A 26,666-nucleotide genomic window follows, 5' to 3' on the forward strand; every position below is an offset into this window, starting at 1 on the left:
TGCCCCAAGGCGGAGAGCTAACACGCCGCTCTCGACCCCCATCTAGTGGCGACAGGCTGTAACTGCAACTGAATTCTCCCACCATGAGAAAAAACCGCTCCTCTACCATCCAGCAATTTATAAAAGCCCCAGACCAGAAGGAAAACAATAAAAACACAGAAGTAAGTCCTGAGGACTTGGAATTAGGTAAACTAAGTGATAATGAATTCAGAGCAGCTATAATCAAAAAACTCAATGAGGTAGAGAGAAAGAGAAACAAGCTGAGTTCTGGAGTTACTTCACAAAAGAGATTGAAATCATAAAGAAGAATCAAACAGAATTACTTCAGATGAAAAACACAATGGACCAGATAAAACAGAATACGGATTCCCTGAATGCCCATGTAGACAACATAGAGGAGCAAATCAGCATAATCGAGGACAGACAGGCTGAATGGCGCCAGACAGAGGAAGAAAGAGAACTAAGAATTAAAAAAAATGAGGAAAATCTCCGAGAGATAATAGATTCAATGAGGAGTAAGAACATAAGGATCATAGGAATTCCCGAGAATATGGAAAAGGAAAATGGAGCAGAAAGTGTGCTTAACGAAATTATTGAAGAGAACTTCCCAAATCTAGGGATCAACGGAGAAATGTGTGTAGAGGAGGGTTTTAGATCTCCTAGATTTGTCAGTGTAAAAAGACCCACCGCAAGGCACATAATAGTAAAGTTGGCAAATAGAAATGATAAGGAGAGAATACTCAGGGAAGTAAGGGAAAAAAAGAGAATAACCTATAAAGGAGCCCCTATCAGACTGTCAGCAGATTTCTCTACAGAAACCCTACAAGCTAGGAGAGAATGGAGTGATATATTCAAAGCTTTAAAGGATAAAAGCCTTCAGCCAAGAATACTCTATCCAGCAAGAATTTCCTTCAGATATGAGGGAGAAATTAAATCTTTTCCAGACAAACAAAAGTTAAGGGAATTTGTAACTAAAAGCCCTCCATTACAAGAAATCCTCAAGAAGGCTCTCATACTTGAAAAAAGAAAAAAGGGAGAAAGGGGACACAATCCACAGACTAGGGAGACCGATGGATAGAACCAGAACAGGATAGCAAATATTCAACTATAGCATTAGGGTAAAAATAAGGAAACTACCAAAACAAGGACGATCTTAGCACTCTAACTACAAATTAATAAGACGAGTTGGAATAAAAAATGAAAATAATTATTTAGGAGGGGAAGAGCAAAGGGTCTAAATCAGTATTGGTCGAGTAAGTAAGAGACCACCAGAGAACAGACTATATTATACACGAGATTCTAAATACAAACTTCAAGGTAGACACTAAAATAAAGTACAGAAAAGAGTCACAAATCATAGATAAGGAAAAATCTAAGAAACCCAGCATAAGAAATTGCAGTATTAAATGGATAGTCTAAAGAACACAGGAAAAGAAACACAGGAAAACAAGATAATGAGCGACAGATTGACAGCATTAAGTCCACATGCATCAATAATCACTCTCAATGTGAATGGACTGAACTCTCCAATAAAAAGACACAGAGTGGCAAAATGGATTAAAGAACAAGATCCAACAATTTGTTGCCTCCAGGAAACACACCTCAGCCCCAAGGACAAACACAGACTCAGGGTGAAGGGGTGGAGGACAATACTTCAAGCTAATAGCAAGGAAAAAAAGGCAGGTGTAGCAATTCTTATATCAGACCAAGTGGATTTCAAAATAAGACAGGTAAAGAGAGACACAGAGGGACAATATATAATGATCAAAGGGACACTTCATCAAGAAGAAATAACGCTTATAAATATCTATGCACCCAACACAGGAGCACCAAGATTCATAAAGCAACTATTAACAGACCTGAAGGAAGATGTTAATAACAACACAATAATAGTAGGGGACCTCAACACCCCACTCACATCAATGGACAGATCATCCAGACAGAAAATCAACAAGGAAATAGTGGAGCTGAATGAAAAACTAAAACAATTGGACTTAATAGACATATATAGATCACTCCACCCTGAAGGAGCTGAATACACATTCTTCTCAAGTGCCCATGGAACATTCTCTAGGATAGACCATATGTTGGGAAACAAGGCAAGCCTCTACAAATTTAAAAAAATTGAAATAATAACAAGCATCTTCTCAGATCATAGTGCTATAAGGCTAGAAATTAATTACAAGAAAAAAGCTGAGAAAGGCACAAAGATGTGGAGACTAAACAACACACTACTGAACAAGCAATGGATCATTGAAGAAATTAAAGAAGAAATAAAAAAATACCTGGAAACAAATGAAAATGATAGCATGCCATACCAACTCATATGGGATACAGCAAAAGCTGTATTAAGAGGAAAATTCATCGCAATACAGGCACATCTTAACAAACAAGAAAAATCCCAAATAAGCAACCTTAAAGCACACCTAACTGAACTAGAGAAAAAAGAACAAATGAAGCCCAAAGTCAGCAGAAGGAGAGAAATAATAAAAATCAGAGCAGAAATAAATACTATTGAAACGAAAAAGGCAGTAGAAAGGATCAATGAGACAAAGAGCTGGGTTTTTGAGAAGATAAATAAAATTGACAAACCACTAGCCAGACTTACAAAGAAAAAAAGGGAGAAAGCTCAAATAAACAAAATCAGAAATGAGCGAGGAGAAATAACAACAGACTCTGCAGAAATACAACAGATTATAAGAGAATACTACAAAAAACTATATGCCAACAGAATGGATAACCTAGAGGAAATGGATAAATTCCTGGACTCCTACAATCTCCCAAAGCTCACTCAAGAAGAGGCAGACAATTTGAACAGACCAATCACAAGGAAAGAGATTGAAACAGCAATCAAAAACATCCCAAAGAATAAAACCCCAGGACCAGATGGCTTTCCTGGGGAATTCTACCAAACTTTCAGAGAGGATTTAATACCTATCCTTTTCAAGCTATTCCAAAAAATCAGGGAAGATGGAACACTTCCTAACACATTCTATGAGGCCAACATCACGCTGATACCAAAACCTGACAAGGACACCACGAAAAAAGAGAACTACAGGCCAATATCACTGATGAACATAGATGCAAAAATTCTAAACAAAATTTTGGCAACCAGAATTCAGCAATTCATCAAAAGAATCATACATCAGGATCAGGTGGGATTCATACCAGGGACACAGGGATGGTTCAACATCCACAAATCAATCAACGTGATACACCACATCAACAAACTGAGGAATAAAAACCACATGATCATCTCCATAGATGCAGAGAAGGCATTTGACAAGATCCAATAGCCATTTATGATAAAAACTCTGAACAAAATGGGCATAGAAGGAAACTACCTCAACATAATAAAGGCGATATGCGACAAACCCATAGCCAACATCATACTCAATGGGCAAAAACTGAACCCCATCCCCCTGAAAACAGGAACGAGACAAGGATGGCCTCTATCACCACTCTTATTTAACATAGTACTGGAGGTCCTGGCCAGAGCAATCAGGCAAGAAAAAGGAATAAAAGGAATCCAAATATGGAGGGAAGAAGTGAAACTCTCGCTGTTTGCAGACGACATGATCTTATATATAGAAAACCCCAAAGAATCCATTGGAAAACTGTTAGAAGTAATCAACAGCAAAGTTGCAGGGTATAAAATCAATTTGCATAAATCAGTAGCATTTCTATACTCCAGTAATGAACCAACAGAAAAAGAACTCAAGAATACAATACCATTCACAATCGCAAAAAAAGAATAAAATACCTTGGGGTAAATTTAACTAAGGAAGTGAAGGACTTATATAATGAAAATTACAAGGCCTTTCTGAGAGAATTGGATGACGACATAAGGAGATGGAAAGACATTCCATGTACATGGATTGGAAGAATAAACATAGTTAAAATGTCCATTCTACCTAAAGCAATCTACAGATTGAACGCCATCCCAATCAGAATCCCAATGACATTCTTTACAGAATTAGAACAAAGAATCCTAAAATTCATATGGGGCAACAAAAGACCCCGAATTGCTAAAGCAATCCTGAGAAAAAAGAACAAAATGGGAGGCATCACAATCCCTGACTTCAAAACATACTACAAAGCTACAGTAATCAAAACAGAATGGTACTGGTACAAAAACAGGTGCACAGATCAATGGAACAGAATTGAAAGCCCAGAAATAAAACCACACATCTATGGACAGCTTATCTTTGACAAAGGAGCTGAGGGCATACAACGGAGAAAAGAAAGTCTTTTCAACAAATGGTGCTGGGAAAACTAGAAAGCCACATGTAAAAGAATGAAAATTGACCATTCTTTTTCACCATTCACCAAAATAAACTCAAAATGGATTAAAGACCTAAAGGTGAGACCTGAAACCATAAGGCTTCTGGAAGAAAACGTAGGCAGTACACTCTTTGACATCAGTATTAAAAGGATCTTTTCGGACACCATGCCTTCTCAGAGAAGGGAAACAATAGAAAGAATAAACAAATGGGACTTCATCAGATTAAAGAGCTTCTTCAAGGCAAATGAAAACAGGATTGAAATAAAAAAACAACCCACTAACTGGGAAAAAATATTTGCAAGTCATATATCTGACAAAGGCTTAATATCCTTAATATATAAGGAACTCTTGCAACTCAACCACAAAACATCAAACAACCCAATCAAAAAATGGGCTGGAGAGGGGCTGGCCCCGTGGCCGAGTGGTTAAGTCCACGCGCTCCGCTGCAGGCGGCCCAGTGTTTCGTTGGTTCGAATCCTAGGCGCGGACATGACACTGCTCATCAAACCACGCTGAGGCAGCGTCCCACATGCCACAACTAGAAGGACCCACAACGAAGAATATACAACTATGTACCGGGGGGATTTGGGGAGAAAAAGGAAAAAATAAAAAAAAAAAAAAATGGGCTGGAGACGTGAACAGACATTTCTCCAAAGAAGATATACTGATGGCCAATAGGCACATGAAAAGATGCTCATCATCACTGATCATCAGGGAAATGCAAATCAAAACTACACTAAGATATCACCTTACACCCGTTAGAATGACAAAAATATCTAAAACTAATAGCAACAGATGTCGGAGAGGTTGCGGAGAAAAAGGAACCCTCATACACTGCTGGTGGGAATGCAAACTGGTGCAGCCACTATGGAAAACAGTATGGAGATTCCTCAAAAAACCAAAATAGAACTACCATACGATCCAGCCATCCCACTACTGGGTATTTATCCAAAGAGCCTGAAGTCAGCAATCCCAAAAGTCCTGTGCACCGCAATGTTTATTGCAGCACTGTTTACAATAGCCAAGACGTGGAAGCAACCTAAGTGCCCATCAACAGACGAATGGATAAAGAAGATGTGGTACATATATACATATATACAATGGAATACTACTCAGCTGCAAAACAGAACAAAATCATTCCATTTGCAATAACATGGATGGACCTTGAGAGAATTATGTTAGGTGAAATAAGCCAGCGAGAGAAAGATAATCTGTATATGACTCCACTCATATGAGGAATTTAAAACTATGGACCAAGAACAGTTTAGTGGATACCAGGGGAAAGGTGGGGTGGGGGGTGGGCACAAAGGGTGAAGTGGTGCACCTACAACATGACTGACAAACATTAATGTACAATTGAAATTTCACAAGATTGTAACCTATCAATAACTCAATAAAAAAAAAACTCACTGAAAAAAAAAATCTTTAGATCATGATAATAAAAAAAAAAAAAAGAAAGTGTTCTGCAAAATGTAAAGTTATCAGGCAATGACAAGGTGCTTTTGTAATGGCAGTCATGTGCTTACTAGCTGCGAGCACTTTTTTCATCGGCTGCTTTCTGAGACTCATCCACTCTAGCCTGGCCCACTCCTTACCACGCTGTTCTTACTGGCCTTCACGGGACTCCTGCAGTCTAGAGTTGGGCCACCTCACTCGGGGTTCTGCTGCAGCTACGTCCTCCACTTTTTCTTTTGCCTACTTGGTTTCTGGAATGATTGTACAATGACAAGGGTATAAGTTTTAGATCCAGATTTCCTAGCTCAAGTACCAGCTAGCGGTGAGGTCTCAGTCAGTTCGTTCTGATCTAAGCATCATTCACTTATCTCTAAAATGTATTTTTACAACGTTTTTGTGAGGATTAGTGAGATAGCCATATAAAGTGCTCAGGACAGTATATGCACACAGTATGTGTTTAGTTAACATTAACTATTAGTAGTAGTAGGAACACTAGTAGCAATACTATTTCTGCTACCACAACTACTACAAGCACCACTGAAGCAGCTAACCCACTGCCATGGACAGAGGAGACTGTCTGCCACTTTCGACTTGAATTCTAACCACAAACGCTAGGTTGTAACAAGTATCTTTTCACGGATGACTGCCTTTTCTGGCCTGCGTGTCTTAATATTTCATGTTAAAATTGCTGTATTTATAATGCTAAAAAAATGATCACGAATCAATTACAATAACTATCACGTGTCCACGTCTTTATTCACGTAAAGCAATGATTCTCAATTGCGGGTGATTTTGTTCTCCAGGGGATATTGGGCAATGTCTGGAGACATGTTTTTAAAAAATTTTTTTTTATTGTGGTTTAAATAGTTTATAACATTGTGAAATTTCAGTTGTACATTAGTATTTGTCAAATACCATATAAATGTGCCCTTGCACCCCTTGTGTCTTCCCTGCCCCTCCTTTCCCTCTGGTAACCACTAAATTGTTCTTCTTCTCCCTAAGTTTGTTTATATACGTCTGGAGACATTTCTTTTTTGAGGAATATTAGCCCTGAGCTAACATCTGCCGCCAATCCTCCTCTTTTTGCTGAGGAAGACTGGCCCTGAGCTAACATCTGTGCCCACCTTCCTCTACATTCTATGTGGGACGCCTGCCACAGCATGGCTTGATAAGCGGTGCTAGGTCTGTGCCCAGAATCGGAACTGGCGAACCCAGGCCGCTGAAGCAGAATGTGCGAACCTAACTGGGGCGCCACCAGTTTAGACCCTGGAGACATTTTTGATTGTCACAATTAGGGGGTGGCTACCAGCATCTAAGTGAGTAGAGGCCAGAGATACTGCTAAACAACCTACAACGCAGAGGACAGATTCCCACAATAAAGGATTATCTGGCCCCAAGAGGCAATAGTCCAAGATTGAAAATTTCTGACGTAAAGGGTCACAGGTGTTGTCCAAGGCTCTGGCCTTGCGATTCTTCTCTTTACTCTTTCCCTTCATGATGCTTATCTACTCTCTTCCTAGAGTTCTACCTTCTCCATTTCTAACCAATTCCTTGATGTGTCTCTCACCTGATTTTTTTTCCTGCCCCAAATTAGATATTTTGCCTTTTCTCTTACTGGTCACCAGTATAAAACACAAGTTACCCTTGCAGTAATGGTTATCCTGTCTTCTCATATCTATCCCTTCTTGTCCATTCCAACATTTTACTCTTTTAATCATTCACTTCTTTCCTGGGTTATAGTAAATTCTACTTATGTCCCCACCTCCAGATTTTCCATGCAAACCTATCTGATATGCAGTAGCCACATTAACTGCAATTAAGGAAATCTTTATTCCTTTCACCCTCAGTCCTAAAACCTTTAAAAGCTTCTCAATAAATTCTTAAAAGATCAACTTACTTAGTTTAGAAGTTGAGGCCTTTGCTGATCTTATCTAAACCAATTCTTCCAATCTTACCTTCCAGTATCTTTTTCATGTTCTGGCCCAAGCCAGCCACTTCTACTCTGAATATACCTTGTGTTCCCTGTGCACTTCCTTGCCCTTCTCTTCCTTTTTCTTAATTCCGATCCCTAAAATCCTGCTCATCTCTACTAGCCATTTCAAATACCACATATTTCTGGAAGCCTTGCCTGATGAGCCTGGGCACATCAAATGGAAGCAACTGTTCTGTCTTTTAATTGCTTATAGCATGAGGTTTGTGCCTCTCATTATTATCGCCGGAGTTGCCCACATTCACTTCCTAGCCCTCCTCCTGCCCCAGAAGCTCTATTCACTTCTGTGTCTCCCAGAGCACCCACTGTGGGGCTATGCACACAACTGACACTCTGAAAACATTTGTGGCAGCTCATTCTTCTACTAGCTAATATGTTTTATAGGGTTTGAGGGTTTTTTGTCAATTAGTGTGCTACTGCAAATTGGTTGCCCAATCTCCAACTGAAAATGATCCTCCATTTTACAAAGCCTACATTTTATCTGAACTAGTTAACTTTCAGTCTATATTCTCCTTAATTTGTACTAATGACTTATTCACTGTGAATGTGGGTATCTGACCCAGTTGTTTTATAGCAAGTACAACTCTTAGTCTCTATTGTCCAATAGCCAATTTATTAATTTTCTTTAAAGAAAACAATAATAAAAGGAAAAAAGATCCCAATCAAAATCTAGTCTCTTCATGAAGATTTTTCTCCTATTGAGTCGTATCATTTTATCACCTTTAATTAGCCTAGGCTGAGAGGACATTATATACTTAAAAGTGTTTCATAATTTTATATATGCATTATATTTACTTGTAATGAGGCTTTTTTCCCCCAGATGGATACAAGTTAATCAATCAAAATGATTTTCTTATTTTCTAATTTTCTAATATGTCAAGATCTACTTGAGGTATTGTTTCCAAGTCCACCTGAAAACAAATATCTCCAGCAGTAGGAGATTTAATTTATGTAATCATTAAGAATATAACAATCATATTTGCATCATCTGAAAAACAAATGTAATTATATTTTTTTAAAAAGTAGAGCATTAAAGAAAGATAAATCTTTCTGGTTTAGATGTCTTTCTTCCTTTTCCTTGCCCCATTAAATGAAAAAAAAAAAAGATCAAATTGCTTAGTTTAGAAGTAGTAGTATTTAGAAACCCTGATCTTGTCTAAACAAAGCTCCTCCCCTCATCCTAGTTTCCTTCCACGAAGAAATTTGAGTCATGACCAACATCACTGACTATGCTATAAGAGATAACTGATAATAATCTCCTTCCATAAGCTTGTGCTTTACATTTTTAAAAATCTGCTTAATTTTCATCAATATTTTAATAAAAACCTATTATGTTATAAGTTTAATGCGGACTGAATAAAAGACAATCAAGAATAAGCAGATGGGAAATCAAGAGAGCTAAAACTAAAATTTGGTTAAGTGTCTACTGTGTGCCAGGCGCTTTACCCACATTGTTTCATTTAAGCTTCAGAAACATTCTACGAGGCAGACACTCTTAGTGAGGCTTAATACTTGACTGTTACTAGACGAATGTCAATCAGTTGGCCAATTTGGCCTGTCTTCAAATCCTGTCCTTTACTGAGTAGCCTGAAATTCAACTTTAAGATTTCAAGTGGTTTATTCTTCATTAATTAATCTTTCATATAATCTATATCAAGCTAAAAATAAAATAAAATCGTGACATCAGTTTGGGAACCTTCTACTTGCAATTAAAAAAACATATTGGGAAAGACTCCTTAATTTTGGTCAAGTTGGCAGGAACCTTAGTGTATGTTGTTCTTATTTTTTTATATAAGCCTGAAGTCAAGGAAAAAAATTAGTTGTTCTAAAAGGGTTTTCTTCAATAAACCATCATGCTGACAAATTAAATGACAGTAACCTCTCTCAACAGCTGACAGCCTGGTGGGGGCCCTGTTAACATGCGCATTAGGGCAGACTGATTGGTTTAATTTGCAGTCATGCCTAAAAATCTGCAGAGGAATTGATGCTGAATAAATCATTTTCTTCAGCAATATTCAGCAGTTTGAATGCAGCAATGCAACCAAAGATTCTTAAAGCTGTTCTATTTATTGCTGAAACCAGCCGACCAAGTGACTACTTTCATTTTATTTTCTAAAATTGTGTGCTTTTACTGAAAGCCATCAGTTAAAAATGCTTCAAAGATAAGATTTCTTACCAAATTTTCCCATATCTCAAACTGGAATGTATCAGAGGTAGGCGATGTCGTAAGGAATAAATCTAGAAGGAAAATAATAGAATTTAAATTTTTGTTACTGATGTGTACTTGTAAAAAGAGGAAGAAATGCAATACATAAAAATAGTTATTAATATAGTTGCACTTAAACATATTTTAAATGATATTTTAACAAGCTTGATCCATCAAAGAAAAAACAGCCGATGATCCTGTATTAGCGCAATGAAGGAAAATGTATTTAAGGAGAGCATTTGGTATTAGTCCTTCAAAAGCATTTTTTATTTTTAAGAACAATTAGGTGCACTACTTTTTTATCTTACACATTTTTTTAAAAAAATACATTCTGATTATAATCACATTTTGATTTCTCACCCTAAAAGCTACACTTAACCTACATATCATAGTCAAGTTTCAGCATAATTTTAAATCACAGTATTACAGCATCTAGAATCTTTAGAACTCATGTTGAATGAACAATAAATTATATTCAAATTTTGAGTAGCAGAACTGTCTTTAGATATTCCAAATAAAGAAAGTTTGTTTTATTGGAAAGTGCAAGAATTTTGATAGAATTTTTTGAAAAACAATAGGTTGACAGTCAAATCAAACATCCTATTAATGCAAAGGCCAGGTGAACTGCAAATCTATTCTAGTAGCGGCATTTATGATGTTCGCATAATGGCAATTTTACTTAGGGAATATATAAAGTTTTAAAATGATGAGTTGAGTCATGATATTAGTCTTTCATGCTTTAAAAAAATAGAAATTATTCTCAGTGATGTGAATGCCATGTCTATTTTAAAGAAAAGGGTTTTTTCCCCTCATTATATATGTTTAGAACACTCTCATTCACGTTTTAATGTGTTTTCTGTAAAGGTTTCATATGAATTGAATGAAGCTAATTTATAACTATAATAATAAAGATTTTCATAGAATCCCCAGAGCGCTAAGTAATTTGTTCAATTTTATAATTAGTTGAACTCAAAACTCCTGACTCCGAGTTGGTAGAACCACTCTTTATGTCAATGTACAAATATCTCCACATTTATTTCCCCCACACTAAGGATACTTTGCCTATAGATATAGAAATGTAGCCTTTGACAAAGATAATGTCCTTACTCTGTCAAACACACATCACCAACGAAGTGTTTACTTCCACATTTATGTAGGAAAACTCCCAAACAATATCTGAGATTTGTGTCATGGTGTAACTTCAGCCAACCTCCTCTCCTTCTCTTGTGTCTTCTCCACATTGCCATCAGCATGATTAAAAAACAAAAGTGCAAATCTGACCTCATTTTTTCTCTCCTAGGATCTCTCTTCCTTATATGAAGGCCTACCTACTTGCGTTTCCAGGCTCATTTCCTGCTACTCCTTCACAAGAAACTTTCTCTCTGTAATATCCTTTTAACTCACAGTCACCTGGTGAACTAATTCTTCAAAATGAGCTCAAGCGTCCCCACCTTTCCTGAGGCCCTTCCATTCCCTATGCCTAATATCTTTCCCTCCATTGTTATTCCACTATGATATCTCTATCGTCACAGTTATTACAATACACCATGATATTCTCATTTCACATCTGTCTTTCCTGAGCTTCCTGAGGGGAGGAGTCATGCCTAATATTTTTATATCCTTGTGGTTCCTATGTGCTTGAAAATAGTATGTGTTTAAATGAGTGTTGAATAACTAAATGATACCATGTTATATATACTGTGGTTTTTGCAAATTTGCTTGAACTGTCTAAAAATACTCTATTGCATCTTTAAACAGAGTCTAGGGAAAAGAAAAGTCTTATGTTAAAGCATTTCATTCAAAATAAATATGACTGATCACAGTGACTACTGTATTAAGCATTAAACATGCTCTTATCTTTTTATACTACCTGAAAATGTGCATAATTACCATAAGAAAGTGATAACAGATTAATAGCCTCAGAAATTTCTAACAATCACTGAGAGCCACATCAATGTAAGCTCTGAGCTATTCGAAAGAAGCAAAATCCAGAAAAGGGGCAATTATGCAATTATATAACAGGTGAATTTGTTTAAACTGAAAACATTACACTGTTGAAATTCTTAACCCATTTGAGAATAAATGAGAAGGCATCTTTCCAACAAGGGATCAAAGGCTCATTGCCTTGATAAGCCAGTTAGCTTCATGGATTTGCAAGAGCTCTTCTGTTATCACAAATGACCAAGTAGGGATAGTTAGATGGGAGAGGTAGATGGCTACCAGCCATCTATCACCATTCCTGGAAAAACAACACAAAATGTTTTTTTCTAACGGTGTTGCATTAGTCTCAATATATTTGCATAAAAGGTGATAAATAATGAGCTTCCTATTGTTTCACTCATATTTAGAAAATTTAAGAACTATAACACACAATGTTTGCTGAATTCTATTTTCATAGTTTCACTAACTATTATTAAGACTTTGAAAAATAGTAAAGTGAGATAAGGGATTGGAAGTACCTTGTAAAACAGATTTAAAAAAATTTCATTTCACTATTCAATTATGTAATGTTTGAATTCAACTATATAATGTATGTAATGTAAAGAGGTAAAGAGGTTATAGGAAAATAAATGATTCATTATGTAGAGAAATAAAAAGAGACAATTATTAACAATCCAATACGATGAATCATGCCTCAGATTTTGAATGAAAGGAGAATAACAAGAAAAAAATTTTAGTCAACAAAGCAATAAAGTTCTCACCCTCCCACATGGTAAAGAGTAATTCGCACAATAAAATTAAAGGAAATGTACTCAATGAAACCGTAATGGGTGCTGTGACATGCCACCCAGATCCCCTCTTCGGAATGAAGGACTTATTCCCTCAGCTGCTGGAAATGCTGCTGGCAGACAGCCCTAAGTAGTCACCCTCTTCGGAACAGCTTTGGCTGAACAGAGCTACCTTGCCAAAGCTTGCATTTCTTTCTGCACTAACCTGTATTCAATAACTGGTCAGTTCAGAGGAATAAAAACTAGACCCCCTCACCACAACTCAGGAAAACGCCGCAGGGCCATCCCGCATACAGAGGTCCTAGGGTCAGCTGAGGCTTTTACCGACACTGAATCATAGCCCAGCTCTCCTTCCTTCCCTTCCCTTTCAGTGGTATTGACTATAAGAGCACTCCCTAAAAGTAAACTTTTGCATACTAATCTCCACCTCAGTCTGCTTGCCAGGGAACCCAGTCTACAACAGTTGATACCAAAAGTGATCAGAGAAGGTGGACACCAAGATTTTGGAGTTGTATCACCTAACATGGGGCTGGCGTTAAGGACTCGTTCCTTGGGGGTAAGCAGTGCACAGCGAGTTGCAAAACCTTTTACTGGCGCTATTCTGGTGGAAGGGAATGTAGTAGTGGATGTGCTTTTAAGATTTTTGAGAAGTAAAAGGTAAACACTAACGATAAGGATAGTGGAATTAGATGGCTATTGCTAAGCTCAATTGAGGAAATATAGAAAAGTCACAAAAGCTAAGCATGATTGATCAGAAATTAAAAGCTAAGTGTGAAAGCCAGAGGGCCTCTTGGGCATCACATAAAGAAGTTCTCATCTCCTGCAGCAGGAGGGCAAAGAAAGCTGAGGGTCAAGACCAGGATGTAATAATGTTAAGAGTAGAAGAGCTCCCAAGAAGGTTGAATTCTCAACCTAAGCAGGTCTGCTGTGCTAAGGTTAGGGCCCCAGTTGGGAAAAAATGATACTTGACCCATGGGATAGGAACACCTGGCGAGGAACCTGAAAATTTTGAATCCCCAGATTCACTTGAACCTTCAGAGCCTGCAGAAGTGGCCCACTCTTCACTGTTAAAGGCTGGTGTTTGCTCCTGTTGGAAGATGATGGAGAAGTTTCTTCTGAAGGCTAGTGTTCTCTCTCGTTTGACGATGACAGATTTCTGCTCCCATTAGGCAACATGCTTCCCACTTCCTAGAGTCTGCCTCACCTTCTCTCTTGGCCACCATGCCAAAAAGTGGGGTTAAATTACAAAATAATCTGACCAGGATTGTGACAGACATGTAAAGGAAGTCCAGGTTCTAGATAACACTGACTGGCAGGAGCCAGGAAAGTCTGCATGAGACTACATTCTGAGGGTGCTTGATCAAGGCAGGGGGTAAGGGGTGGGGTAGGAAGGATGGGGTGCAGGGTGGAGGAGAATAAAGAGTTGGGGGCAAGGTGATTACACTGGTTCTCTTCCACCCTAGAAGTGGCAGCAATTCATCTTAAGGAGTAGACACATATTCTGTACATGGGTTTGCCTTTCCTGTCTTGAAAACTAATTTTAAAAATGCTAATAGAAACACTATGATGATAGCTGAGATCACTGGTATTTCTTTGAAGAAATAATCCTTAACAAAAGATAACATTCTGAGTTAGTAAAATATTCAGGATATAAACCCCAAACTCAGTTAAATCCTTTTTCATTAGAATCTTCTAACAAGTAGAACAGTGAAAATATTCAATGTGCAAGGAGTTTCCTCCCCAGAAAATGCAGACACATAGTCAAGTGTGTACAAAAACAGTAAATGTTTATGTTTACAAAAATAACTGTATACTTCAATTATTTCCATTCATAGCTTGAGAGGATTAAGGTAAGGCATTTTAATTGTTGCCAAGTGCAGTACAGCTTTCCCTTCAAGCGAAGAGCCCTTTGGTTAAAGTTGGAATCAAAAGGAAGCTTTAGGAGTTTTAGAAACTTAAATTGGAAGTTGGACTATGTGAACTAAACCATATTAGGAAAAACAAAACAAAGTCTTATGATTATGATCAAAGTTTAAAGTTTAATGATAATGGGCACCTAACACCCTTTTGATATACTATAGTATGAAGAAAGATGTTAAACATTGTGATTTTTGGTACTGTATCATTTCAGTGTGAAGTCCCGACATTTTAAGAAAAATATTCTGATGACAATTTTTAAAAAGCATTCATAACGTCATTTAGAGTTCCTGCACGAAGAAATTCTCCTTAAATGATGATAGTCACTGTATTTCCAAAGGAGTACTATGGTTCATTTTGGAAAATACAGTTAATAAAACCTTTGTAGTGTTTTCTGGAAGCTTTAGACATTTCCACAAAGAATGATTCAAAGCAGTATCATAATCTGTACTGTTTCTATGCTTGAGCCAGGAGGAGATGCCAAGCTCATGTTTACGTCTGTTCTACAGTACAGCCCAGTTTTGCTTAGGCCTAGTTACATTAGCGAAAGAGCAGCATAAGAGTGCAGAATAAAAATATCTTTCACCTGCTTCCATCTGTTCAGAAAAAGTACACTGAGGGCTATATGACTGCTGAAATCATTAAGATGAACCAGCTAATGCCAACAACTCTTGCCCTTCGCAGCAGCAGTTTAACTGCATTCTGTAGCTCAGAGGTCAACTCAAACGCTGTCAGGCATGAGGCCCTAACTTAAATAAGTTAAGAGGTCCTAGCACAACCAAGATGATCAGATAGCAAAAGGGTGCAGGGCACGCAAACTGACTAAGGGTCTCAGGATAGAGGAGATAGTAGGAAGTAGGGACTCAGATGAACCAAAAAGAGCTCATCACCGACCAAAGAGGACAGCAACTAATTAGCTCCCGGCAATCGTTGTTATTATGGAAACGTGATTTTGTAAATGTGAAAAATCACATTTTAAAAAAATACTGAAATCTAATTAAAATATTTTAAGCAGTATGGGCAAAAAAAATTAAATATATGTCTGCAGACTCAATTTGAGGCACAGGTATCTGATAGATTATTGCTTTGGTTACATATTTGTTCGCAGAGAACCAACCCTACTTCCTATATTTCCCAATAACCAATAATACTGCCAAATAATATTAATTTGGTAAGAGGACATGAGGAAGCTGTTTGAATGGGTCCCCATTCACAAGATACTATTCTTAGGAAGAAATCTAAATTTCTAGGAATCATTTCAAAATTTCACTATTTAAGTTCATAACCTTCCATCTAAATTTCCCTTTCCTTTCTTTCTCTTTCTTATCCCGAAACATTGGGTCCCAAATGAAGACTCACTATGCTTAGCAGAGAGCTCTGACCACCTCTAACTTCAGAGAGTGTACACAAGATACAGAGAGACTCAGACACCATATTCCATAACACAGGCACACACTATCACAAGACTGAAAGCCGTTAGTGCTGGGTAAACAACAAACATACTCCTGCCTTGCCTTCCTTCAGCAAGCAAATCATTATCAGAAGCACTTTTGTTGTAAGAAAAAAAAGGTTGGATTTATTTATTTCAGGTAGTGTATGCACACGAAAATCTCAGGTGAAAACAATAAAATCCAAGTCACAGGTTGCTGGCAGCAAATGATGATGGGAACCTAACTGTCCTGAAACTGAATGTGGAAGGGGTTATGATTTTCATTTGAGGAGGATTATTAACAAGTAAGGAACGGTTATATTTTAAATACTACCTTTTTATCATAGGGAATTTATTTTTCATAACTTGTATGTTGAACTTTTAAGAGAAATATATTCAAGGTAATTATTTTAAGTTAATGATCTTCAAAGACAACAATATTTTGAATTCTAGTGTTATACGTATATCTCAGTTGAAGTTACACATTTCCTCTACTCCTATGAGATTAGGTTCTTAAGGAATCTGAGGGAATTTGCAGTTTTAATATTTTAAATCTTGGAATGTTTCTATGGGTTAACAGACTTTATAATTCAAAATTCCAATATGAGAAGAGGACTTCTATCTTCTAGAAGAGTCCTCTATGTTCCAGAAGGTAAAGAATTCATTAGAGATGATAAGCCTTAATGACAGAAAGAAGTGGAGAACAAGAACTTGGCATTAATCATCACTAAGATTTTCAGATTTTCCATCAACTCTCATTATAGTATATTTATTTAAATGAAGGTTTTATAATACAAATTTTAGAACCATATATGGCCTGATTTTTTTCCTTAGGTAATGAAGTCAGTCTGCATCCATTTGGTTTATATAATAAGGCTTCCATTAGTGTATTCATTAGTCCCTTACATGCCCAAATCCGGATCCTTTCTTATCATGTCCACTTATGTGTTCATTTACAAACATATAAAGACGTCATCCCTGCGAACTGTTCAACAGCTGCCTACACAAGCACTGCCATCCAAACACTGTTCTTCTGGCAGCTGAAACACAGCAGGCTGGACTTCTGAGTGCTTTCTTTCTCTGAATAAAAAGATTGTGTGTTAGTCTAGGTTGTGTGTTAGTCTAAACAGATGTTAAAGGACTTCCCCCCAAATATATCTTTTATGCATTTCTGCCCCCTGAGTTGTTTCATTTTGAATAGAATTCTTAATTTTTACTATATCATGGGCTCCTACTCAAGGGGTTTGAGTTAGAGAAGAAACCTCAATTTTGCTCACAAAAATAATGGCTAGACATTTAAAATCAAATTCAACCTGAAAGTAATTTATTTCTTAAGTGGCAAGATTCAATTAAGGTGATGAATGCTCTAAAATTTATGAGTAGAGGCTGGCCTGTGGGATAGTGGTTGGGTTTATGTGCTCCACTTCGGCGGCCTGGGGTTCACTGGTTCAGATCCCAGGCGCAGACCTGTGTGGCACGCCATGCTGTGGCAGGTGTCCCACATATAAAATAGAGGACGATGGGCACGGACGTTAGCTCAGGGCCAATCTTCCTCAGCAGAAAGAGAATTAGTGGCAGATGTTAGCTCAGAGCCAATCTTCCTCAAAAAAAAAATAATAAAATAAAATTTATGAGTAGAAGATGTCAGTCTCTCTGATAATTGCTATGTCAGACTGAAATGCAAAACACAATACATATGGTCAGAAAGTTTAGCAGATTATTCCTCTTCTAAATCCAAGGGCAGGACAGTTAAATATACAAAATGAGTTATTTGGAATGATTTAAACTCACAGTCACTCAAAAACAAATCTCTAACAGTAGGCAGTTATACCCCATCTAGTCAAAGAACTTTTGATTTGTGAACTGCCTCCTCTTTTTAACTGGTCTCAGGTCCCTTTCTAACACCAGAGAGGAACTTTCTGCAGACTAGACTAACAGTGGCCTTAATGAGATAATTTATCTACATGGTTTCTATGCACCATTTCCGGTACATACTGGAAGGGAATATTTTTGCTGAATCTAAAGCACTGTAGTGATAAAATCCTTGAAGTGTAATGAATTCAAATAACTTAGAAAAAATACAGCAAAGCATTAATCTCTCTGGGCTTCATTTCCTTGTGTATAAGACGATCTGGTTAGATGAAATGATCCTTAAGATTTCTTTAATGTCATAGTCACCCACTCATTCAACATCTTTTAAGCACCTGCTATGTGCTTGGCACTCAGTTAGGTATTAGCTGAACACAAGTGAGGCGTGCTCCTTGCCTTTGAGGAGCTTTGTGTCTCTGGAGAAGAGGGATGTGGACACAGACAAATACCACCTGGCAATGGCTCAGCCAGAATTATGAACATGTATTGTGGGAACTGAGTTGGCAGAGGTACTCAAGTTTTGGGTGAATTTGGGGAGGGCATCACTGAGAAGGTGACATTTGTGCTGGTCAGAAACTTAACAGATGATTAGTTTTACAAGTTATGATACTCACATTAGTGAAATGCTAACACTACCAACACATGCCATTTTATAGTATAAAGCTCTTTATATATGAACTAAGTTAAAACCAAACAATCAGATCATTAATAAACATCAAGTTAAAGCAACTTATTAAAATAATAAGACATACTCATGGCCCCTAACTCATTCAAAAACAAATATTAGGTAAAGCTTATCTTATTAATGTAATATACACAGTGAGTACACTTGACAATAACAAAAATTGCTCAAATGCCCAGTCCAGCTGTACAAAATCTGAAATTAGTGATAATTCTGAGAAGTAAATAATTTCCTCAAGATTATGGGATTTGATTAAAGTAGTACCTAAACTTTAGATGTAAAATTAAAAATATATTTCTCTTGAAGCAGAAACAAGTACAATAGTGATTAAGCATGAAAATTAAGTGTATATTAAATGCATTAAAGCTTCCTTTCAAATAGCTACATGAAATAATTTAAGAAACTTAACATTAACTCCAAAAGTACATCTTTACTGATGTGGAAAGTATGCAGACGGTTGTAATGCAAACAGTAAACCTTATAGTGAGTAATGAACCTCTAATTAATCTTTTAACTCTGTCATAATAGGAGAATGCTATTTATATGTCATGTTAAGAGTGCTCACTTCAGCACTCATGGCAGCAGATCCACACGGCCGGGGAAGTGCACTCCAGGCTTGCATGAGTGCCCATATTACTGCTGAACCACAAAAGTGGGAATGTGCCCTGGAGCGACAGTAGGAAGAGGTGGCAGCAGCCCTTAGCCTGCTTGTGATGGCTTTCCTGGCAGGGGTGAGAGGGGAACCCATGCTGCCCCTGCAGCCCCAAGGAGTGGCCCTGGCTTGGTCCCAGCAAGGAAGCCACGCACATCAAATACAGTCCACACAAGCACCTGAGCACTCCCCAGACTTGTGCAAGCACCCATAGTACCCCACAGCTTCTAGAAGACAGGGTGGGACCAGAAACTCTGTCCCTGCTTCCCCATAGTGATAACAGTGGAATCTGTGGTGTAATATTACCACAAATGCCCTGACAAAAGATTAGTTCATGAAACTGCAGCAACAATTCAGACTAGAAAGAAAATGACAATTCTCCAGAAACCAACCCTAGGCACAGAAATTTACAACCTAAATGACAGAGAATTCAAAATAGATGTGATAAAGAAACTGAGACATTTACAAGAAAACACAGAAAGACATTTCAATGAGCTCAGGAATAAAATGAATCTCTTCACCAAAGAGACTGAAACTATTAAAAAAAAGCAGAAATTCTGGATATGAAAAACACAATTAATGAAATAAAAAATAATCAAGAATCCTTAAGAAATAGAGCTGATGTTCGGGAGGAAGAATTAGTGATTTAGAGGATAAAAATATAGAAATTCTACAGGTGGAGGAGACAGAAATAAGATTTTAAAAAAACGAAGGAATTTTTTGAGAAATATCTGACTCAATTAGGAAAAGCAACATAAGGATTATAGGTATTCCAGAGGGAAAAGGAGCAGAGAACTTCTTCATAGAAATAGATGAGAATTTCCGAAACCTAGGGAAGAAGCAGATTTACAAACACACGAAGTAATAGAATGCCTAATTACATCAATACTAAAAGATCTTCTCCAAGGCATCTAATACTAAGACTGGCAAAAGTCAATGACAAAGAAAAAATATTAAGGGAAGCAAGGCAAAAGAAAATAACCTGTACAGGAAACCCTATCAGGCTTTCAGAGGATTTCTTGGAAGAAACTCTACAGGCTAGGAGAGAACAGAATGATGTATTCAAAATTCTGAAAGACAAAAACTTTCAGTCAAGAATACTCTGTGCAGCAAAACTTTCCTTAAGATATGATGGAGAAATAAAAGCTTTCCTAGATAAACAAAAGCTGATGGAGTTCATTGCCACTAGACCTCCCCTACAAAAAATAATTAAAGATGCCCTTACACTGGAAACAAAAAGGCAAAGGTCTACAAAGCTGTGAGCAAGGAGATAGATAGACATAATCAGAAACCTACAGCTCTCTATCAGAACAGGGAGGCAAATAATCAATTATAAATTAAAAGGTAAAGGGAAAGAAAGAATCAAAAGTAACTATAACACTTCAGGTTAGTCACAAAATCACAACATTAAAAACAGAATAATTTGTAACAGCAATAACTCAGAAGGGGAAGAGGGAAGGGATGGAACATGCTTAAGTTACTGGAGATAAGAGGCTATGAGTAAATGGACTACTGCACCTACAAGATCTTATATACAAACTTCATAACCACTAAACAAAAAATCAGAGCAGAGCCACAATTCACAAAAAGTAAGAAAATCTCCTCAGAAAACCACCAAAATTAAATTTTAGTCAGAAATACAAAGGAAGAGAAACAATGGAAACACAAAACCAGAAAATAAGAGACAAAATGGCAGTATTAAGCTCTCATATATCAATAATCACTCTAAATATAAATGGATTGAATTCCCCAATCAAAAGACACAAAGTAGCTAGATAGATTGAAAAACAAGACCAAACAATATGCTGCCTCCAGGAAACACATCTCAGCTCTAAAGAGGCTCAGAGTGAAGGGATGGAAGACAATACTCCAAGCTAATAGTAAACAAAAGAAAGAAGGTGTTGCCATACTTATATCAGACAAAGTAGACTTCAAGTTAAAAAAGATAACGAGAGACAAAGAGGGACAATATATAATGATAAAAGGGACATTCAAACAAGAGGACATAACACTTATTAACACATATAACACCTAACACAGGGGCACTGAAGTACATAAAGCAATTATTAATAGACCTAAAGGGAGAAATTAATAGCAACACGATAACAGTAGGGGACCTCAACATCCTACTTACATCAATGGACAGATCATCCAGACAAAAAGGCAAGAAGGAAATAGTAAATTTAAACAAAAAACTTGATCAGATGGACTTAATAGATATATAGAGAGTATTCCATCCAAAAACAGCAGAAAACACATTCTTCTCAAGTGCACATGGATCACTCTCAAAGACAGACCATATGTTGGGAAACAAGGCAAGCTCAATAAATTTAAGAAGATTCAAATCATCACAACCATCTTTTCAGACCACAATGCTATGAAACTAGAAACCAACTATGAGAAAAACACTGAGAAAGTCAGAAATGTGTGGAGACTAAACATGCTACTGAACGACCATTAGATCAATGAAGAAATCAAAGGGGAAATAAAAGATACCTGGAGACAAAGAAAAATGAAAATACAACATACCAACTCTTATGGGATGTAGCAAAAGCGGTCCTAAGAGGGACATTCATAGCAACACAGGCCCACCTCAACGAACAAGAAAAACCTCAAATAGGTAATCTTAAACTGCACCTAATAGAACCAGAAAAGAAGAACAGACAAAGTCCAAAGTCAGCAGAAGGAGGGAAATAATAAAAATCAGAGCAGAAATAAATGAAATAGAGACTAAGAAACAAGTAGAAGGGATTACTAAAACTAAGATCTGATTCTTTGAGATGATAAACAAAATTGACAAACCCTTAGCCAGACTCACCAAGAAAAAAAGAGAGATGGCTCAAATAAATAAAATCTGAAATGAAAGAGAAGAAATTACGACAGATACTGCAGAACTACAAAGGATTATACGAGAATACTATGAAAATCTATATGCCCACAAATTGTATAACCTAGAAGAATGGGTAAATTCGTAGACTCATACAACCTTCCAAAACTGAATCAGGAAGAAATAGAGAATCTGAATAGACCAACAACAAGTAAAGAGATTCAAACAGTAATCAAAAACCTCCCAAGAAACAAAAGTGCAGGACCAGATGGCTTTTCCAGAGAATTCTACCAAACATTCAAAGAAGATTTAATACCTATCCTTCTCAAACCATTCAAAAAAATTGAAGACGATGGAATCCTTCCTAACTCATTCTATGAGGCCAACATTACCTTGATACCAAAACGAGACAGTGACAATACACAAAGAAGGAAAATTACAGGCCAATATCCCTGATGAACACAGATGCAAAAATCCTCAGCAAAATATTGACAAAGCAAATACAGCAATACATTGAAAGGATCACGTACCATGATCAAGTGGGATTTATACCAGGGATGCAGGCTGGTTCAACATCCGCAAATCAATGTGATACATCACATTAACAAAATGAGGAATAAAAACCAGATGATCATCTCAGAAGATGCAGAGAAAGCATCTGACAAGGTCCAACATCCATTTCTGACAAAAACTTTCAATAAAATGTCTATAGAAGGGAAGTAGTTCAACATAATAAAGGCCATATATGACAAGCCCACAGCCAATATCATACTTAATGGTGAAAAACTGAAGGCCATCCCTCTGAGAACAGGAAGAAGACAAGGGTACCCACTGTTGCCACTCTTATTCAACATAGTACTGGAGGTATTGACCAGAGCAATTAGGCAAGAAAAAGAAATAAAAGGAATCCAAATTGGAAAGGAAGTGAAACTCTTGCTGTTTACAGATGACATGATTCTATATATAGAAAACCCTAAAGAATCCAACAGAAAACTACTGGAAATAATCAACAACTTTAGCAAAGTTGCAGGGCACAAAATCAATTTTAAAAAATCAGTTGCATTTCTATACACTAAGAACAAACTAGCAGAAAGAGAAATCAAGAATAGAATGCCATTTACAATCACAACAAAAAGAAAAAAATATGCAGGAATAAACCTAACCAAAGAGGTGAAAGACCTATATACTGAAAATCATAAGACATTATTGAAAGAAACTGAAGAAGACATAAAGAAACGGAAAGAGATTCCATGCACATGGATTGGAAGAATAAACATAGTTCAAATGTCCATACTACCTAAAGCAATCTACAGATTCATTCAATGCAATCCCAATCAGAATCCCAATGACATTCTTCACAGAAATAGAACAAAGAATCCTAAACTTCATATGGGGCAACAATATATCCCGAGTACCTAAGGCAATCCTGAGAACAAAGAATAAAGCTGGAGGCATCACAATCCCTGACTTCAAAATATACTACAAAGCCATAGTAACCAAAACCACATAGTACTGGTACAAAAACAGGTACACAGATCAATGGAAAAGAATGGAGAGCCCAGAAATAAAACCACACGTCTATGGACAGTTAATCTTTGACAAAGGAGCCAAGAACCCATAATGGGGAAAGGAAAGTCTCTTCAAAAATGGTGTTGGGAAAATTGGACAGCCACATGCAAAAGAATGAAAGTAGACCATTATCTTGCACCAAACACAAAAATTAACTCAAAATGGATTAAAGACTTGAATGTAAGACCTGAAACCATAAAACTCCTAGAAGAAAACATAGGCAGTACACTCTTCGACATTGGTCTTAGAAGGATCTTTTTAAATACCACGTTTACCCAGGCTAGGGAAACAAAAGAGAAAGTTAACAAATGGGATTATATCAGACTAAAAATCTTCTGCAGAACAACAGAAACCATGAACAACATGAAAAGACAGCCCATCGACTGGGAAAAATTTTGGCAAATCATTTGCCCATCAAGGGGTTGATCTCCAAAATACATAAATGTTGGAGAGGATGTGGAGAAAAGGGAACCCTTATGCACTGCTGGTGCAAATGCAAACTGGTGCAGCTGCTATGGAAAACAGTACGGAGATTTCTCAAAAAATTAAAAATAGAAAAACCATATGATTGCGCTATCCCACTACTGGGTATTTATCCAAAGAACTTGAAATCCTTGATCCAAAGAGATTTATGCACCCTTATGTTCACTGCAGCACTATTCACAATAGGCAAGATGTGGCAGCAACCCAAGTGCCATTCTGTGGATGAATGGATAAAGAAGATGTGGACTACTACTCAGTCATAAAAAAAGACAAAATCATCCCATTCACAACAACATGGATGGACCTTGAAGGTATGATGTCAATCAAAATAAGTCAGAGAGAGAAAGACAAATACTGCATGATTTCACTCATATGTGGAAGATGATAAATATATGGATAAAGAGAATACATTAGTGTTTACCAGAGGGGAAGGGCATTGGGGGTTGGGTGAAAGGGATAAAGGGGGACATATGTATGGGTGATGGACAAAAATTAGACTACTGGTGGCAAGCAGGATGAAGTCTATCCAGAAATTGATAAAAAAATGGAGAGTGTTCACTTCAAGAAGAAGAGACCTTTCTTTTTGTTGCAAGGAAGATTCACCTTGAGCTAACATCTTTTGCCAATCTTCCTCCATTTTACATAGGACGCCACCACACCGTGGCTTGACAAGTCGTGCTAGGTCCACAGCCGGGGTTCCCAAGCTGTGAAACCCGGGACACTGAAGTGGACCGCATGAACCTAACCACTACATCACTGGGTCTGGCCCTTAACCTTTTTTTTTTTAATGTCCAAGGGCCTTACACAAGAATCAACACTTCATCATTTAAAACTGAAAACCTAATTAAAATATTGTACCAAATATAAGAAAGGAATGGCTTGTTCAGCCAGATAGGAAAGTTCTAATGATGTTTTGTAAAGTTATCATATTGAATTTATAGAATAATCTCTAACATGGCAGAATAATCCCATGTAGCATCCATTATAAACCTTCCTCCTGAAAAAGCTCCACTAAAAAGAGTGAACAAGAAAATTCAAGACTGTAGGCTTAAACAAAAACCACCAGTTGGCGTTATGAAGGACTACTTTTAGGTCAGCAGACGCCTACTAAATGCAAACGTTCCATCTCTGGAATGGCAGTGAGACGCTAGTGCTGCAGACCTGCTCCCCAGCAAAACAAGCATAAACGGGGAAAATTAAAAAAAAATCTCACCATTTAAAGCCTCTGGAAATTGTTCTAAGAGCCTATGGCAAATGAAGAACTATTTATTCAAGAAAATATACTAAAACTGAGGAAGAATAGTGAGAGTCTGTGGCATCTGAACCACAACAAGCTCTCTTCCTTCCTTTCCAAGCTCAGTGCAATGGAAACTCTGCTGCAGACAGGTGTAGCCAAAAATACAGGGCTCCCTTTCTCCCTAGCTACCAATCAAGCTATTTTTCTAGACCATTATCTTCCTCTAGTACAATCAAGGGCTATAATATATTCCTGGGAGTGGTAGGCACCAGCATTTCTCATCACCCCCAGCAACGTGCTGCAGAGGCTAAATTCCAAGCAAGTGTAGCTGAGATGTCAGGGAATCCCTTCTTTAAATCAGACCCCACTCATAGGGTGGAAGATCAACTTCAGGCACGACACACTGAAAATACTGGGGCCCACTGAAAATACCTGCACCCCAGGTCATCTATAGGCTATTGGTTCTACACTGGAGAGGCAAGCCAAAAGGATCAGAAGCTACCACCCTCACCTTGTACTCTGCTCCTAAAGCAGGTGTGTCACTCAGAAGAAGTACATCATTATCCTGGCTTCCAGCTCTGGAGTGATGGCTCAGAGATTTTGGACAGGAGAGGCAGGCTGTAACAAAGACGGCTCCAAAGCTCTTGTACAAGAAACTGATTTTCACTTGAAACAGAAAGGGAGGAAGGTCAAGCCTAAGGGCACACTCCAAACCACTGGAGGGAAAGCAATTAAGCAGACGATGTCAGCTTCATGAAAGAAACAACCTAAAGCACAGGCTGGATAGCTTACCAGAGAGGACCAGGGAAAGAAGAAATAAGATGAGCCTTTCTGGGGTCTGAACAACCTAAAACACTGAACTAAAAAACTAACCTGCAAAGGAGTCTGAACTTAAGTATATCAGAGTATGGAGAAATTTATGCCCCAAGGTATTGTTAATAATAAAGCAATCCGCTGGCAATTACTGAAGCCTAACAGCTGAGTGTGATCAGGGAAAGAGACAAAACGAACCCTGCTAAAACCACGGTCATCCCAGGGTGACTGTGCACATGTCTAAAGCTATAGCCTCTGAGGAGCAATATCAGCCAACCAGGAGAGGGAAATACAAAACAATATATATAGAAAAGCAGAGCTAGAACAGTGGTGGCACTGGTACTGCCATTTTAGGACAACTGGAGCTTAGATGCTCAGGAAGAAATAAGGAAGGTTACCAGGTCCCCAGAATTTCCTGGATATCTAATAATAGCCAAGGACACCACCTAACGTATTTGCTCCTTTTCTGACTACATCACACTTGAGGGTGCCTGAGCTTCTATTCCTCTGGTGTTATTAGCTA

General features: G+C 37.6%; 1 protein-coding gene across 1 annotated transcript in view; it reads right to left on the bottom strand.

Annotated features, from left to right (window-relative positions):
* ITFG1 (integrin alpha FG-GAP repeat containing 1) overlaps positions 1-26,666 on the bottom strand; it is a 283,980-nt gene that overhangs the window by 190,666 nt on the left and 66,648 nt on the right. Inside the window, exon 7 of the mRNA XM_046680407.1 lies at positions 9,907-9,968. Within this exon, the coding sequence (XP_046536363.1) occupies positions 9,907-9,968 (62 nt within the window). The remainder of the gene's footprint in view (positions 1-9,906; positions 9,969-26,666) is intronic.

This window comes from Equus quagga, chromosome 13 (genome assembly GCF_021613505.1).
Source record: "Equus quagga isolate Etosha38 chromosome 13, UCLA_HA_Equagga_1.0, whole genome shotgun sequence".
In the NCBI taxonomy this organism is placed as follows: Eukaryota; Metazoa; Chordata; class Mammalia; order Perissodactyla; family Equidae; genus Equus; species Equus quagga.